The sequence below is a fragment of the Monodon monoceros genome, unplaced genomic scaffold, assembly GCF_005190385.1.
Source record: "Monodon monoceros isolate NGI ecotype Baffin Bay Population unplaced genomic scaffold, NGI_Narwhal_1 Super_Scaffold_11, whole genome shotgun sequence".
NCBI lineage: Eukaryota > Metazoa > Chordata > Mammalia > Artiodactyla > Monodontidae > Monodon > Monodon monoceros.
Genome location: NW_021703767.1, coordinates 18,912,244 through 18,928,533, shown reverse-complemented (window position 1 = coordinate 18,928,533; position 16,290 = coordinate 18,912,244). Strand labels below are relative to the sequence as shown.

Genomic DNA, 16,290 nt, shown 5'->3' with positions numbered 1-16,290 from the left:
CTGACAGAAAAGGTCTAAAATACCTTGACATGACTGCCTGGGAGACCTTAAATTTTTAATGGAGCTTTTCAACATGTTCGATTATGCTATTTTCTCCAACGGAAGAAACAATAGGCTGCATGTCTTTCTTAATTTTCATACATGTGCACATATAAATGTTTAGGTTTTGTGTGTATACGTACATACATACATTTATTTATTTATTTATGTAGCACATTACCCCAGAACTTTGCAGCTTAAAGCACCCAACTGTTATTATCGCATGAAGTTTCTCAGAATCCGGAACCTGGGGACAGTTTAGCTGGATGGCTTTGGCTCAGGGTACTTTGTGAGCTTGCAGTGAAGCTGTTCGTCTGGGCCACAGCCATCTGAAGAGCTGAGTGAGGCTGGCATATCTGTTTCTGAGATCACTCATAAGACTGGTGACAGGACCATTCGCTTCCTCACCACATGGGCTTCTTTCCGTGCGGGGCTGCTCATGACATGGCGGCTGGCTTTCCCTAAAGCAGATGGTCTGAGAGAGAGCCTTCGCCACAGTGTCTTATTTTTAAATAACCTAATCTAAGAAGCAGTACATATATCACTCTTAGTCCTTAGTCCTTTGGTCACACAGTCCAACCTTGGTACAATTCAGGAGGGAACTATGAAAAGATGTGAATATTAGGAGGTAAGAATCATTTGGGCTATCTTGGAGACTGACATGCACATATTTATTTTTATATATACATACATACAAATGGTCCACAAAGTCTGAAGTTTTTACTGTTTGACCCCTTACAGAAAACCTTTGCTGATGTCTCATGTAAGATATTGGTAGTTACTGTGGTTGATAGTTACTGTTGACCTGGGGAGTAGCTATGTAAAGGAAGCAGTTATAGCTAGCTGTCTAGTTGTAGCAGATTGCTATGCAGAAATTTAGGTCCAGTGATGTGAGATCATCCACACTTTCTCAAGGGAAATTGGTAATCAGGTTTTTTATATGGATCTCCCAAGGTTTAAATGGTGGCAACAGAATATTAAAAAATGTTTTAAATGTTGAGCTCATGTAAAATAGGTCTTTAAAAATCTGTGTTAAAGTGACATTTTAAAGATTATTGTTATGAAAAGAAGAAAAATGTAGCCCACTCTGCTATAGCTGAAGAATTAGTAAAAATACTCACTTAGCCAGACCCAATTATTTTACCTTAACAAATAGTAATAATAAGAATATGTTTACTATTATTTTAAAATAATCTTGTTTTTTTCAGTCATGACTGTTCTCTTTTATAAATTTTAAAAGTTTTAGGAATTTAGGCTGAATACGTTCAGTGAATATCATGTGTATATTGCATTATACTTGGAATTTATGTGAAAATGGAACTTGACAAATTTTAAATACATACTGTTTTTGACAACTGCAAATGAGATTTAAACCATATATAAATTAAACATGTCATGAAACTTGATTGAATTCTAGGTTTATCAATTCAGCAAATACTAATTGGTGCCTATTTTCTGTTTGGCCTCAAATAAGGATTCACAAAAGATACGTAGAATTACGTACCAGAGATTTTACCTCAAGGAACTTTGTAGAATTCAAAGTATGAAATAATAATGCAAAAGAGCCCTTAGAGAGTTGTAAAGGAAAATTATAATTTTTAAGGTGGATCTAGACTGATTATAACCAGTAGTTTTCAGATTAGATTAAATGAAAATATTTTTGATAACTTATATTTTCCTGTCTTATAATTTACATTATTAAATTGTATTAATCTTGGAAAGAGAAGTTGACTAGTAGAGATGGCATACAAGTTTTGAAGAGGCTTTATATATTCCTTTCTGAGCCTAAAATTCTTCAAAATAACTTGGAAATATAATATAAATGCAAACGTTTCTCCTTAAATATTGTATATGCAATATTTGTATATGTATACACACATGCATACATATGTATGTATATAATATGGTGTATTTGAAAAGTTGCCTTAAATTTCAAGCTAGCATTTCTCTGTGCGATGTGATTCAGTATTAAGCTTGGCAACACTAGCTGGTGATGAGCCTACCACTGTGAAAGGTGTCTGTGCAGAAAGGAGTTTCAAAGGCCAGAAATGTGTTTTGGTGTTGAATTTTGTTTTCACCATATCATTGCATTAATATCCAGGGTAAGAATATAATTGTTAACCATTATATTCTTTAACACTGGATCCTTTAACATTGTATTCTTTAGCATTGTTGAACAAACCTACACTCCAGCTGAATGTGTAAGCCAGGCCATAGACATCAATGAGCCAATAGGCAATTTAAAGAAACTACTAGAACCAAGACTGCAGTGTTCTTTGGATGCTCATGAAATTTGCCTGCAAGATATCCAGGTATTATTTTTTTCTTTTTTGAGATTTGTATTTCAGCATTTATATCTGCATTAGAAATGTTTTGTTGTTGTTGTTGGCCTTTTCTCTCTAGCTGTGACCTTTTTCTCCATTTGACCTATATTATTATAAAATGTAAGCATTTAGAAGTAAAAAGAATTCTTTCAGAAAAACTTCCTCCACTTAAAATTATTTTTAAAAGATTGAGTAATAAATCAAACATTCATTTTTTTACTTTGACAAATATAAAATTAGAAGTTTAAATACATTTTAATCAGAGCTTAAAACGTAGAGTAGTGAGAAACACATTGACCTTGGAAGCTGAAGAAGTGTGTCCTCACACCCTGTTTCTAACTTTTAACTTCTTTGTGTATCAGTTTCCTCATCTTTTAGAGATAGTTTGACCAAATGATTTTATATTCCCTTCCATCTTTATTTGCTCCAGCAGTAAATTCTGGATAAGCTACAAAGGGATACATTGGAATGTGAACCCAGGCCTGTGTGACTCTAAAACTCTTCACTTGTTTGAGGCTGACTTTTTAATAAAGTTTTTATTGAATAATTCATTGTCACTGGACTTGACCTGTTTTTTTCTCATATGTAAAATTAAGGGACTCAATCTGGACTCAATCTCTTACTTGTTTTTTAGCTCTGATATTTGTTGCTGCTCTTACAATACCTGACCTAACCAAAACGAAAGTAACACCTGCAAAGTACCCAGCCTATCATAGGATCTCAATATATATTGGTAGAATAAATGGAAATATGCATAATTTATAGTATCATAGAATTCAGAGCTGGCCTTGCATCTAGGACATTTTGGATTTCTTCCTGTCCCCCTCCCCCTTCTCCTCCTCAAAAAGGATCTGAGGATAGTAACTTCTGTTCTCCATGTCAATTAATGCAAATATACAGTTGGAGTCAGAATGCTTGCTGCTTGTGGTAATGCTTTTGTATTTTCAGATGAGTGCTGACTTCAGAGCTGATGAACAACAGTTGAGTTGCACTTCTCTAAGGAATATGACCTGAGATCAAATATCATGCTTGAGTTTTGTCCTTGTGCCAGCTCTTAACTGAACTAGCTAGAGTGTCCAGTACCTGAGAGCCCTCTTCAGAGTTACACAGGCTTTAGCTTCTAGTAGATAGTACCAGTGTCTACTGGAGAGGGGAGAAGTCTTGCTATGAGGAGAATTTTTAACAAAATGTCAGGCAGAGACTATTGTCTTAAGGAGTGATGCTGCCACGTTTGACCTGTCCAAGTGTAGTGTTACAAAGTTTGTCTTGTCTCTGTTTGAGTTAGATGCAGTCACTTAAGATTTTAGGCTTTATGTGTATGATGTTTTTAATATTAGAAAATATGTTTGTACCATGACTACAGTATTGGCTGAATTCTTGGGAATGAGAGTGGGAGGATCTTTGTACCTCCAGCTGTATGATATGCAGACACAGAGATACACATTATTCAAAATAATTACAACAGAAGCCTGTTTATAAATGGATGACAAAATGTCTAGAAGTCAGAATTACTTTTTGCCATTTGTGTGAAATGTATTCAAAAGCACTGATACTGAAAGATACTGAAAGGATACAGAATTATGATTAAAGATATTCATAGCTAGGTCAAGTAGTAAGGTTATAAGTCCTTTAACTTCATTAACTTTATGATCAGAAATTTAGAGTTAACCCTGATCTTAAATGTGTATCATTGGTTACAAGGGAGATATGGCAAGAATTACGTAAATAAATTTATATAAATTGTCCCCACTAATAAAACACCCTTGCTTATTCATGGCAGATAAATAGCATTATCTTCTACTTTAAATACTTATACAGAAAAAATAATTGCCCTTGGCATTATTTAAAATTCTAAACTAGACTCCAGAGCTAGAGAAAACTACCACTTACAATAAATTCTGTCGTTTGTGTTGTCCTTAATTGCTACCACAGTGGTTAAGTTATTTTCAGTTTTGGCAAAGAATTAAATGATAGGACAACTTGAATAATTAAACGTGTTCTGTAACTTAATTAGTATGCCTCAGTAATTAAGTCCTGTTTGGCACATCCATTTATATTAAACAAGATGACTGAGCTAAAATAATCTTAATCATTTTATCCATGTTTAGCTGGATCCAGAACGAAGTTTATTTGACCAAGGAGTAAAGACAGATGGAACTGTACAGCTTAGTGTACAGGTAATTTCTTACCAAGGTAAGTTACTTTTAATGTTGTTACTTAAAAGTTTAGCTCATGTTTTTCTAATATGGGAACTCAATTTTATAAGTTTTAGATGGTTGTCTAAATTAGTTAATGTGATGTTATAGCCAAATATTCATGCTTTTGATTTAATTGTTTTATCTGCCAGGATGAAGCAGATAGTATAACACATTCTACCTACTTTAATCAGGAAAGGGTATATTACAGGGTAGTAAATAACAGGATCACAGGGAGGGCTGAAAGAACAAGTTCTAGTTGACTTTCTAAGAATGCCTCAGCCACGCTGTAGAACTGGACTGCCAAGGAAGCTGCTGCTCTGCCGGGATCTGGAAAATGCCAAATCTGAAAGCCACAACTATAGCTGTCGATTTGGAACCATGCTGCCTTTTCAGTGATTCCCATTAGCCAAAAAATGGATGCCGTGTGCTTGCTTGTCCCCTCTTAACTCATCTCCAAATAGAACGCTCATGGCAGTGATTCTAGAACCTAAATCACATCTGCCACCGTAGCTGCAAGGACATGTATAGTCTCTGCAGTTTAGCACAGAGAGAGGAATTTGCAAAGGGTGTGATGTGACCCAGTCAGCCATATCCATCACAGTATTTTACTAATCTGTGTAAATACACAAGTTAGAAAATTAGGAAACCATTTTTGGTGGGTTGAATTTTAGTTTTTTTAAATGTGGCTTTTTGGGATTTCTAACCAGAGTTTTAGACTAATTTTCATCTCTGAACATATTGTATTGCTTACAATTATATTTCACAAACCAAAGTTTTCTTCACATTATGAAAATGGTAACTACCTACTTATGATCCTTAATTTCCCCAGGATTTACTATTGTTGGGAATAGGAAAGAAAATCAATCTTTGTTTTTTATCTTTAAAAGGTTAGTGACCTCTCAGTATAGGTGTGTTTAAGAAGAGTTGACTTGATGCAATTTGAATGGAGGATTAGGGGATAATTTTTAGGAAAAATCTTCTTCAAAAATTATAATTTGTTTCCTCATGTATCCTTGAAAGAACTGACTTCTGTTTACACTACCTGATGAATGATAGCTGTATATTTTCTTGTAATAATGATTTTCCTGATTGAACTTCAGAATATTGAAATTGAGTTTTGTTTTTTCTTGCAAATACACTTTGATTAAATTTTTGATGAAGATTGTAACTGAATCAGTGAGCAAACAGTAGCTGTTAAGTAGTATGATAGTTTTTTACAGCTGTTATTTTAATATAAGTATCTGAGATTATTTCATAAAGGGCTAGTTTATTCTATTTTGAATATCTTAAGTATTTGGGTTTTTCTTTATTCAATTGAAAATGAAAATCAGAATTTAATGTGAATTTAATGTAACAAGCTTAATGTCTGTTCATTTTTAATACATGTACTTTGTCTTCTAAAAAGAAAAGGAGTCAGTAAATAATTTTAATTTTTTCAACTTCTCAGGATAAGTAGCTACTCATTTATACTCTCCATAGTGTAGTTTTAATTTTCTATTCCATAGTGGTACTTTTTTTCCTAATGTTTGTAGGTGGGGGGTGTGTGTGCTTGCATGCATGTGTGTGTGTATATATGCATGGTGGTGGTGGTATTCTTAAATTATTTTAGACTTACAGAAGAGTTGTAAGTGTAGTAAAAGAATTCCTGGATATCCTTCACCCAGATTCCCCAAATGTTAACTTTTACTATGTTTGCTTTATTCTCTCTCTCCCTCATCCCCACATTATTTTTTTGACCTGGTTAAGAATGAGATGTAGACATTATTCCTTCCTATCTCTAAATACATTAGTGTGTTTTCCGAAAACAAGAAACTCTTTTGCATGACCACAGTTCAGTTATCAAAATGAGGAAATTAATATTGGTACAATACTGTTATCTAATCTATCAAAGTTCTGCTGAATTGTTGTTTTTCTCATTTAATAGAAATCTGTTTAAATTCTCTAGACATAATGCTAAAAATATTTAAAATGGAGCCTTGCTCTACCATTTGAGAACATATAAACTAAATTTTTATTTGTTAGAGACTTTCGTGTTTTCACTTAGATATACTTGTTTTCTTTTTAATCACTGGTAAGGAATTGAACCAAAGCTAAACATCCTGGAAATTGTTAAACCTGCGGAAACAGTTGAAGTAGTTATTGATCCAGATGCCCACCATGCCGAAGCAGAAGCACATCTTGTTGAGGAAGCTCAAGTGATAACTCTTGATGGCACAAAACACATTACAACCATTTCAGATGAAACCTCAGAACAAGTGACGAGATGGGCTGCTGCTCTGGAAGGTTATAGGAAAGAGCAAGAACGTCTTGGGATACCCTATGGTAATAAAATGCATAATAATTATGTTAGGTAGAATAATAAGAATTAAGCTTGACATGAAAGACAGTAGGGTGAGTAGATTATCTATCTTAAATGTAGAATTTTTAGGAAATATATTGATTTTCTTTGGTTTTGTTTTTGTTTTTTTTGGACTGTAACATATGATGGTGCTGGGAATACAAAGATACAAAGAAAAAAAAAATCTGCCCTTAGGGCATTCACAATGTAGTTGAAGAGAGAGAAGATAAATGAAAAAAGATAATTGCTATAAACGTAACATGTTTTTAAGCTGTCAATAACTGGTATAAAGAAACATACTCTTAGAATCTCAAAAGGATCATAGTGGTCTGGGGGAAAATTGGGAAAGAGTTTATTATAGACAAGGAAACTGCTAGACATTGCCGACAGGAAATGTTTGTGCAAAGCTGAGAAGTGTGAGTAGTGAGAAGATGCATTGGGTAAGGAGTTATTCTGTAGCATTGTAGAACTGTTTTGTTTTGTTTTTTTTTTGTTTTTGCGGTACACGGGCCTCTCACTGTCGTGGCCTCCCCCGTTGTGGAGCACAGGCTCCGGACGTGCATGCTCAGCGGCCATGGCTCACGGGCCCAGCCACTCCGCGGCATGTGGGATCTTCCCGGACCGGGGCACGAACCCGTGTCCCCTGCATCGGCAGGTGGACTCTCAACCACTGTGCCACCAGGGAAGCCCTGTAGAACTGTTTTTGATTGATGGAAGTGACAGTTGAAAATGAATGTGGCAGTGCTATATGGCATAAGTTGGAGCAGGTAGTTTGGGTGTGACTAGGTGATAATATTTAGGTTAGCCTAGACCAGATGATTTCTGTGGGAGCAGAAAGGAGGAGATGAATCAAAATAATGATGGGACTGAGCAACTGATTGATGGATTGTGTGAGGGTAGAGAGGGGAGATTCAAGTATTGATCTAACTTCTCAAGCTTGGGTGACTAGGCAATAATAATATAAGAATTGGTTACATCTTCATTACATATTTCCTGAGCCAGACACCATGTTAAATTCTGGGCTTTCAGTAGTGCACAGGAAAGATAGTCCATGCCTTCTAAACCTTAGTGGGGAAGGTAGGAAAGTCTGGTATTGGAAAGATTTTTCAAGGAAAAGTGTTGATTGTACTTGATTTTCAAGTAATAGTACAAATTCAACTGGAGGTCACCAGAAAGTAGTTTCAGGTGCACAAAATTTGGACTGGAGATAAAGATGTTATCTGGGACTCAGTCACATTGAATTTGTTAAAGTCATACAAGTAGATGCAGTCTCTGACGGAGAGAGATAAAATGGAAGAGAACATAATGCTGGACCTTGTCAACATTTAGGGTTGAGGAACAGGAAGTGCGGGAGACATGGAAAGCTTAACAGATAGAAGGAAAATAAGAACTGTATATAGTGCTGATGAAATTGGGGAAGAGTTTTAGATGGTCACAAGACTCGACACTGCTGAGAAAGTCAAAGAATGCTGACTGAGTAATATCTTATTACATTTGGTCATTAGAGGCTCATTGGTAGATTTAGATAAAAGCAGCTGCTGAGTTGGAGCGACAAAGGTGAATTATAAGAACTAAATAAACATTGTAGAAATGGAGAAAATTGAGTATTAATGGGGGGGGCAGGTGGGAAGAATGCTGGGGTAATAAATAAATAATATTGAAGGTTCAAGAGTTGGTGGTGACCTGAGTGTATTTGTAGATAAATGGTGTGGAACTAGTGGGAGAAGGAAAGATTAAAGAAGCAAGGATAGGAGTTATTCATAACAAGATAAAAGAGTCCAGTTTGAAGGATGAGACCTAAGCCATTCCTCAAAGAATAAGAAAGCTGTTAAGACCAAGTCTAGTGGCAGTGTGGATCTTTTCATTTGCTGTCAATTTCGGGTTTTCTGTGTAGCATCTCAGTCTGGCCCTGTGCTGCCCAGTGCCGTGGTCACCAGTCCCATGTGAGCACTTGAAATATGCCTGGTCTGAATTGAGATATGCTGTAAGAGTAAAACACCCAGTACAAAAGGAAAAGAATGTAAAATCTTATAAATTTTTTACCTAGATTACATGCTGAAATGAAAACATTTGGATGTATTAAGTGAAATTATTATCAAAAAGAATTTCATCTGTTTCTTTACCTTTTTAATGTAGCCATTAGAAAATTTTAAAGTTACATAGTGGCCTGCATTATGTTGGACAGTGCTGATCTACACAATTTCTGCCTTCAGTACTGGGGAGTTTTCCTTCATTATTATTTTGATAATAACCTTCTGTGTTTCTCTGTTCTTTTTCTAGAACTCCTATCAAATCTCCTGGGTTGATACTCTACATCTTTTTTCTTCCTTATTTTTCATCTTCATATCTATTTGTACTACTTTCTGCCAAATTTTCTTGTCTTTTTTTTTTTTAATTATATATTGTTTATTTATTTATTTATTTATGGCTGCATTGGGTCTTCGTTGCTGAGCGTGGGCTTTTCTCTAGTTGCGGCAAGTAGGGGCCATTCTTCGTTGCGGTGCACGGGCTTCTCATTGCAGTGGCTTCTCTTGTTGGCGGAGCACAGGCTCTAGGCGCGTGGGCTTCAATTAGTTGGGGCACACAGGCTCAGTAGTTGTGGCTCACGGGCTCAATAATTGTGGCGCACGGGCTTAGTTGCTCCGCAGCATGTGGGGTCTTCTCGGACCAGGGCTCGAACCTGTGTCCCCTGCATTGGCAGGAGGATTCTTAACCACTGCACCACCAAGGAAGTCCCTTTCTTTTCTTTATATTGCAACCTGATTTTTAGTTTCAATTTACAAGGGCTATTTATTTTGGTTGTTACCTTTCCATAGCATTCTGACCTTATATTACAGATATCATGTTTTCTCTCCTCTCTATGTTGATTACAGTGAAGTGGAGGTTTATTATTATTTTTTTTGATGTGTGCAGTTTGTTATTGCATTATTTCTGCTTCCTCTGGGTTCTGCTTTTTTCTGTTTATTTTTGGTCATCTAGTGGTTTCCTTTTCGTCTCTCAAATATCTGATTATTTTTGACCACCTGTTCATATTTAAGAGTGAATAACTTTAAAGCTAATTAGTTTGAAGTCTGGAAGGAGTTTGTTGACTATGCTGGTGAAATGGGGTGTTGGTCATTTTATTAAAAGATTTTCAAGTGTCAGCATGTATAAATCTTTTTCCTGGGTCTCCCAACTTCTCTGGAAAATTGGCCAAACACCTGTCAGGAGTAGAAGGTTGGGGTGAGGATTTAGGGTTGATGTGTGTGTGTAAATGTTGCATTCTGGAAGTGGAAAGGGAAGTGGAGTGGGTGGATAGGGTCTCACTCTTCGGTTTGTAGACCGGTCTAAAGTGTTCCTGGTGCCTACGTGGTGGGGAGATGCTTCCATTTCTGTCGTTTCCCACTCATGTTCCTGTGAGTTTACATCTTTCAGAAGTTTCTTTAGCGTCATTTTACTAAGGACTTAGAGAAAAGAGGCAGGGAGAACATGCATGGCAATTAGTTATGTTAAACTAGAAGACCTGATATTATTTAAGAAAACAAGGCGGACTATTTTCCCCTAACATTTTTTTTTTTTTTTTTTGCGGTACGCGGGCCTCTCACTGCTGTGGCCTCTCCTATTGTGGAGCACAGACTCCGGACGCGCAGGCTCAGCGGCCATGGCTCACGGGCCCAGCCGCTCCGCGGCATGTGGGATCTTTCCAGATTGGGGCACGAACCCGTGTCCCCTGCATCAGCAGGCGGACTCCCAACCACCGCGCCACCAGGGAAGCCCCTCCTCTAACTTTTTGATCCTGATACTTTTTTGTTCATGTTTACGTAAAATGTGCTTACTTGAACTTTGAAGTGTGTTTCAGGATAGCTTTTCTAACTTTCCAGAGCTCCTTCTGTTTGTTGTTTTGGAGTAGTATTAAAAAATAGAGCCTCTTGCTTTCTCAGTTCCTGTCAGTTCCTTGACTTCACTTTTATCTGGACCTCCTCTCTCCCTTTCCTTCGTGTTTCGATGCTACTCAATTTCAGTTCCACTCCCACCGATTTCTCTTTATTGTGGTCTTCTCCTCTGGAAGTGATCCTTGGCTTAGTTTGAAAATTTCACAGGTGCTTCACTGCTCCATCCCCTTTAAAGCTGACCATGGGCCTTTGTATTCCTCTGCTATTGGGTTGGGCAAAACTGTGCTTTCAAAGAATACTTCCTGGCTGTGTTCAGTTTTTCGCATGCTCGGGATGGAGAGTGAGATGTTCCTTTGCTTCCCTCTGCTTTCTCCTGCACAGATGCTGATACCATACAGCTCTTGTGACTGTTACTGCTTTGTCTTCACCTGCGTGTATTTTGGGTTCCAAGGGGATATCATGTCACCTGGTTTAATTGTAAATGTCCATGGATTTTTGGTTTTGCTCTCTAGTTGCTTTCAGTGGTGGGTTTTGTTTTGTTTTATGTGTGCATTCAGAGAAATTTTAAAACTTTGCTGCCATCTTCTTAGAATCTTCCTTCCTTAACTTCCTTGTGAAAAAAATCAAATAAAAAATCAATTCTGTGGCTTGCAGTCCTGTATTATGTTTGATTCATTTTTACTGTAAATTGGCTCTTGATAAGTACCTGAGTGTTACTTTTCCTCACTTATTTTCTTATTGAATAGCATGCATCTTGGGGGCATATAATCAATACCATTTGGATAGATTACCTTCTCCGTGCAGAAATACCTATACCAAAATTAATTCAGCTAGTATTTATTAAAATTCTGTGAGTAGAAATTCCGTTACATGCCAGGGATACAAATCATGAACTATTTACACATGTTGACTATCTTTTTTATTTGTGAATTCATTCAGTAGTAAAAAATGATGAAGAAAATGAAACTATTTGGATTCACCTTTTATAGATTTAACAAATGTACGCACAAAGCGCCGTGGTAAGCTCTGAAGATTCAGTGGTTTACAAGACACAGTCCTTATATTTAAGACCTCAAGGTTTTATAGGGGGGACAGCTGAGTAGACATGCAATTAGCGTGTTGTATTGTAAGTGCTACCATAAGGGTAAGTGCAGGAACAACTAGCTTTTTACAAGAAGTAAAAGTGAGGAAAGATTATGTTCATATTTTGGAGAATACGTCTCCCCAGAAACCCCTTATAATTTTATTTTTTCAGTGCATCAAATCATACACTACTACAAAATAATTTTTAAAAACTTGTTTAATTTACTCCATTTCCTACAAGGTAATCATGTATTTTATTCTTCCATTTGGCCCACTGGAGAGCAGTTTTGCATTTTGTTTTTCTTGGTAAAATTCCAGACTAACTGATGTAGAAATAAGTGAATCCATCAAAAATTTAGATTAAGAAATTGAAAAGGAGCTAAGGAGAAAATAGAGCATAAAAATCTTTTTTATTTCATATAATGAGTTTATTTACTTCACTTACTTGTAAAAAAAAGAAACCTGTCTGGATTTTATCTGCGTGTTTGTGTGTGTGTGTGTTTACAAGTTAACTGTAAATTTATATAATATCTAAGATGCAACTAGGCTAATGGTAATATTTTTCTCTTTAGATCCCATACAGTGGTCCACAGACCAAGTCCTGCATTGGGTGGTTTGGGTAATGAAGGAATTCAGCATGACCGATATAGACCTCACTACGCTGAATATTTCCGGAAGAGAACTCTGTAGTCTCAACCAAGAAGATTTTTTTCAGCGGGTTCCTCGGGGAGAAATTCTCTGGAGTCATCTGGAACTTCTTCGAAAATGTATAAAATTGAAATTATTGTCTATTTGCATTGTAGCTTAAGTTTAGTTTTATTTCTTTATAACTTTGTTTTCATCTAAATTGTTCATTGATAATAGCAATAATAATTAACATTTATTAATTGTGTAAGGTTGTACTGAGAGCTTTATATGTATTATCTCATTTGATCTCGTACTAATGCCACAGATCATTACTTTCCTTATCTCTTCAGATATGAATCTGAGGCTTAGAGAGCCCCTACAAGGTTATAGAACCTAGGGTGAGGCAGAGCCAGGCTCCAAACAGGCAGACTAACCCTAGAATCCAAGTTCTGAAGTAAGATTCTATGCCCTGCATTTAGCTCTGTTCATATATTCTAGTTATTGACTTCTGTTTCATCAGTCAGTCCTGTCCTTTATGCTCATCTTCTAGAAATTTAAGATTATTTGTTCACAGGTGGCTTCCCTTGCATTCCCTTCATTATTGGGATTAAATCTTTTAAAATGTCTTTTAATTGAATGGAATCTTAAGGGAGAAAGGGGAAGTGTAAGTATGCAACACACCATCTTGAATTGGAAGCCACAGATTATAGTGTTACCATGTTGCTTGACAGACATTATTATTATGATTATGGCTGTCCAACAAAAAGAGCTCAAATAGATGTAAATTATTTTGCTTGAATTTTAATCCATCTTATATTTCAGTGACTGTTAAAATATCTTAGCAGTAACCCATTCCCTGACACTGTTAAATAAATCAGGAATGCTAGCCAAACCCAAATAGTTTTCTGAATGTGTGAATAGGACACTCTGACTTTGTTTTATAATGGTTATGGATGAAAATGTAACTGGTAGCATTTCATCTTACTGTATACCCAGTAAGGGGACAGATCTGGTAGAGAGATTTTTCACAGTCATTTAATGCTTAGTGTTTTCATCTGCTGTTGAATAAGAAATGAGCTCTGTAGAGAAGCTTTCCTTCATTGTTTTTATTGGTAATATCTCTCTTGTGTTGGTTCTCTTAAATATCAGGAGGAGAAAAATATTTAAAAGACTTATTACATTCATTATATTTACACGGTTTATTTCCAGTTTCAGTTCCTATTAGATAAATAAGTTGAATGTTCTGGTTGAAAGTTTATCCTTGGCTTCACAGGTTTTCTTCTCTGCAGAGCTTTTCAGCTAAGTAAGGTAAATTCCTGAATTGTTTCAGGTTTTTAACATGTAAGTTATGTTTACAGAAACATTTTCTTCTAGGGACTCTCGAGAATAGAACAAGGACAGTGTTTAGACTACAGTTTAGTTTTTCTCAAATTCATGGTTTTCGCTCTGTCTCCCAGGTCAGCACTTTTTGGTTGTTTCTCTCTGGTTCTCCCAGTGCTTCTCAAATGTTAAAGCTCATTCGGAGACTTTTCCTAGTACGGGGGGCAGAGAAATCTTGTGTATCTTTCCATCTCCTTGCAGTCAGTGGTAGAATGGGTCTTCTTCAGAAGAGCTCTGCTCTGGAATTGTTTTGTTTTCAAAAGTAACAAAGCCCCAGAGCCTAGATGAGTATCTTAGGGAATTCCTTGCTTATCTGGCCGTGGTTCTTTGCCTGGTGAGGAAATCCCATCTGGTTTGGGAATCTAATTCTCAGAATCTGGGAATGGATAGGGTGGTGTGTAAGGCTATTTCTGGCAGACTTTCTATAATTCACAAGCCTTACCTCTCAGAACAGGCTCCTTTGGGCACAGTCTAGTTCTCTGGCCCCTCCTGTAGAGTGAAGTCTACAGCATATTTCTGAAAGGCATTTATTAACCCAGCATTTATTATCTTTTCCTCAATGATCTATCAAGGAGACACAGTACTGAACAGATAGAGCTCCATCTTTACATATTTGTGTTAGTTTTCCAACCTGAGCCACCAGCTTCCTGCAGCTTCCCTTCTTGTGAAACTTCATCCAAGTCCTACAATACATGGGGAAGATAATTAGGAAATGTTCCAGTAGTACCAGCTCTATGATGTCCTTCTTCGTATGAATATGTCTTCTGCCACCAAAGGCACAAAGCTCTCAGTTTGCTGAGGGTCTTATTTAGAAAAAAGAATTGCCTTATACCTTTAGTGTCCAAAGTTTCTTCATAAAATGCCTCCATAGGCTCAGAGCTTTGCCCCTTAGGGCTCTGCTTCCTTCATGTATGACCAGGATTTGAGGGCTATAGAGGAATATGATAATTAGAGTGCCTGTATGGTCTTGGACCAGCCTTTCCAAAGCCCCTCTCTTTCTGTGTTCTGCCTTGTTATCTTGAGAGTTCCCCAGGAAACAAACCAAACTCCACTCTGAAAATCAGGGCTGAGAAGCTGATCTTACAGATCAGTAATGCCTGTGCTGTGTGGTGGTGACTCTCTTTCGCCTCTTTTTGGTCTAGGGCACTGTGTTTATTTACAGTCACGAATGGAACAATTTCATTCCAATAGCACTTTGCCTTTTCAAGTTACTTTTATAAAATCTGAGGGAAAATGTACCACAAATATAAAGCATGCATTTTTCTTCAAGAGGGACAGTGGTTCTTGGGGAGAAGGCTCAGAACTAGGAATGTGGATAAAAGAATAGTGTCTTCAATTTACTGAAAAGTTAACTATGTTTCAGGCATTGTGCTTCTTAAAAATATTTTCCTTTAATCCTTACAACCACCTCATACAGTGGAAGGTGAAGAAATCAGTGGTGAAGTTGGTTGAATAATTTACCACAGTCACACAGCCAGTGAGTGAGTGCTAAGATCAGAACCCAGATCTGAGGCTAGTTCCATGTAATTGTTTAAACTCCCAAACTCAGGACCCCCAAAGAAAGCTCCCATCTGACAAGTAGGATTCAGATCTCTTTTTAGTTTCCCAGTCCTCTCCAGCTCTGTGTCTTTAGTTGGATCCTGGCGTGGCATCCTAAGTAGAACTGTGTTGGGAGCCCAGGCCCCAGGACTCACTCAGTACACAGATGACTGCTGGTAGGTGCTATTTCAGTTCAAGAGAGAAGCATCCAGTCTATGATGGGCACTAAATAGGCTGAAGGAATATAGACTGGGAAGTGTAACCCTTGTCTGAGAGGTAGGGAATAGCAACAGATGAGTAATGAATGGTTCTCCAAAGGGTTACTAGGACCTTTTACACTGTAACTCATGTCGAGAGCTGTATTTGTAGACATGTTAAATTATTTAGTTCAGTTGTGACACTGAGGACAGCTACAATTCCACTGAAAATTTGGCTGTCTTTAAGAAGAAGCATTCTAAAGTTAAAGCCGTTTTATTAAAAAATGGATGTTAGTTAAGTAAATTATGACACTCTCTCAGATCATCTTAAAGAGAAAGAGCCTTTTTGATGAAGAAAGTGTATCTAAATAATTTCATTGTGATGTATATTCTCATCTTTGATCTGATCTTTAAGATTTCCTATTTAATATAAAACATAGATAAATAGATTTAGAATAGGTATTTACATTTAGAAAACCCTGGTTCTCTGAATAACTTTTCTGAACATGAAAAGAATTTGGAACTTTCCTTCTGCTACTTCTCTTAAAAACATCTTTTCCCTGTAAAATGACGATCAAGGATCTTTTTAAGTTATTATGCCAATAAGTTTCAGTTGTTTGATGTTTTGCTTTTTTGTTTGCTTGGTTTTTGTTTTAGTTGTGGAGGGGTTTTTTTTGTTTTTTTTTTTTGAAT

General features: G+C 36.7%; 1 protein-coding gene across 1 annotated transcript in view; it reads left to right on the top strand.

Moving 5' to 3' along the window:
- GABPA (GA binding protein transcription factor subunit alpha) overlaps positions 1-16,290 on the top strand; it is a 32,588-nt gene that overhangs the window by 8,443 nt on the left and 7,855 nt on the right. Inside the window, exons 3-6 of the mRNA XM_029214904.1 lie at positions 2,207-2,351; positions 4,472-4,556; positions 6,638-6,883; positions 12,427-12,621. Coding sequence (XP_029070737.1) covers positions 2,207-2,351; positions 4,472-4,556; positions 6,638-6,883; positions 12,427-12,621 — 671 coding nt within the window. The remainder of the gene's footprint in view (positions 1-2,206; positions 2,352-4,471; positions 4,557-6,637; positions 6,884-12,426; positions 12,622-16,290) is intronic.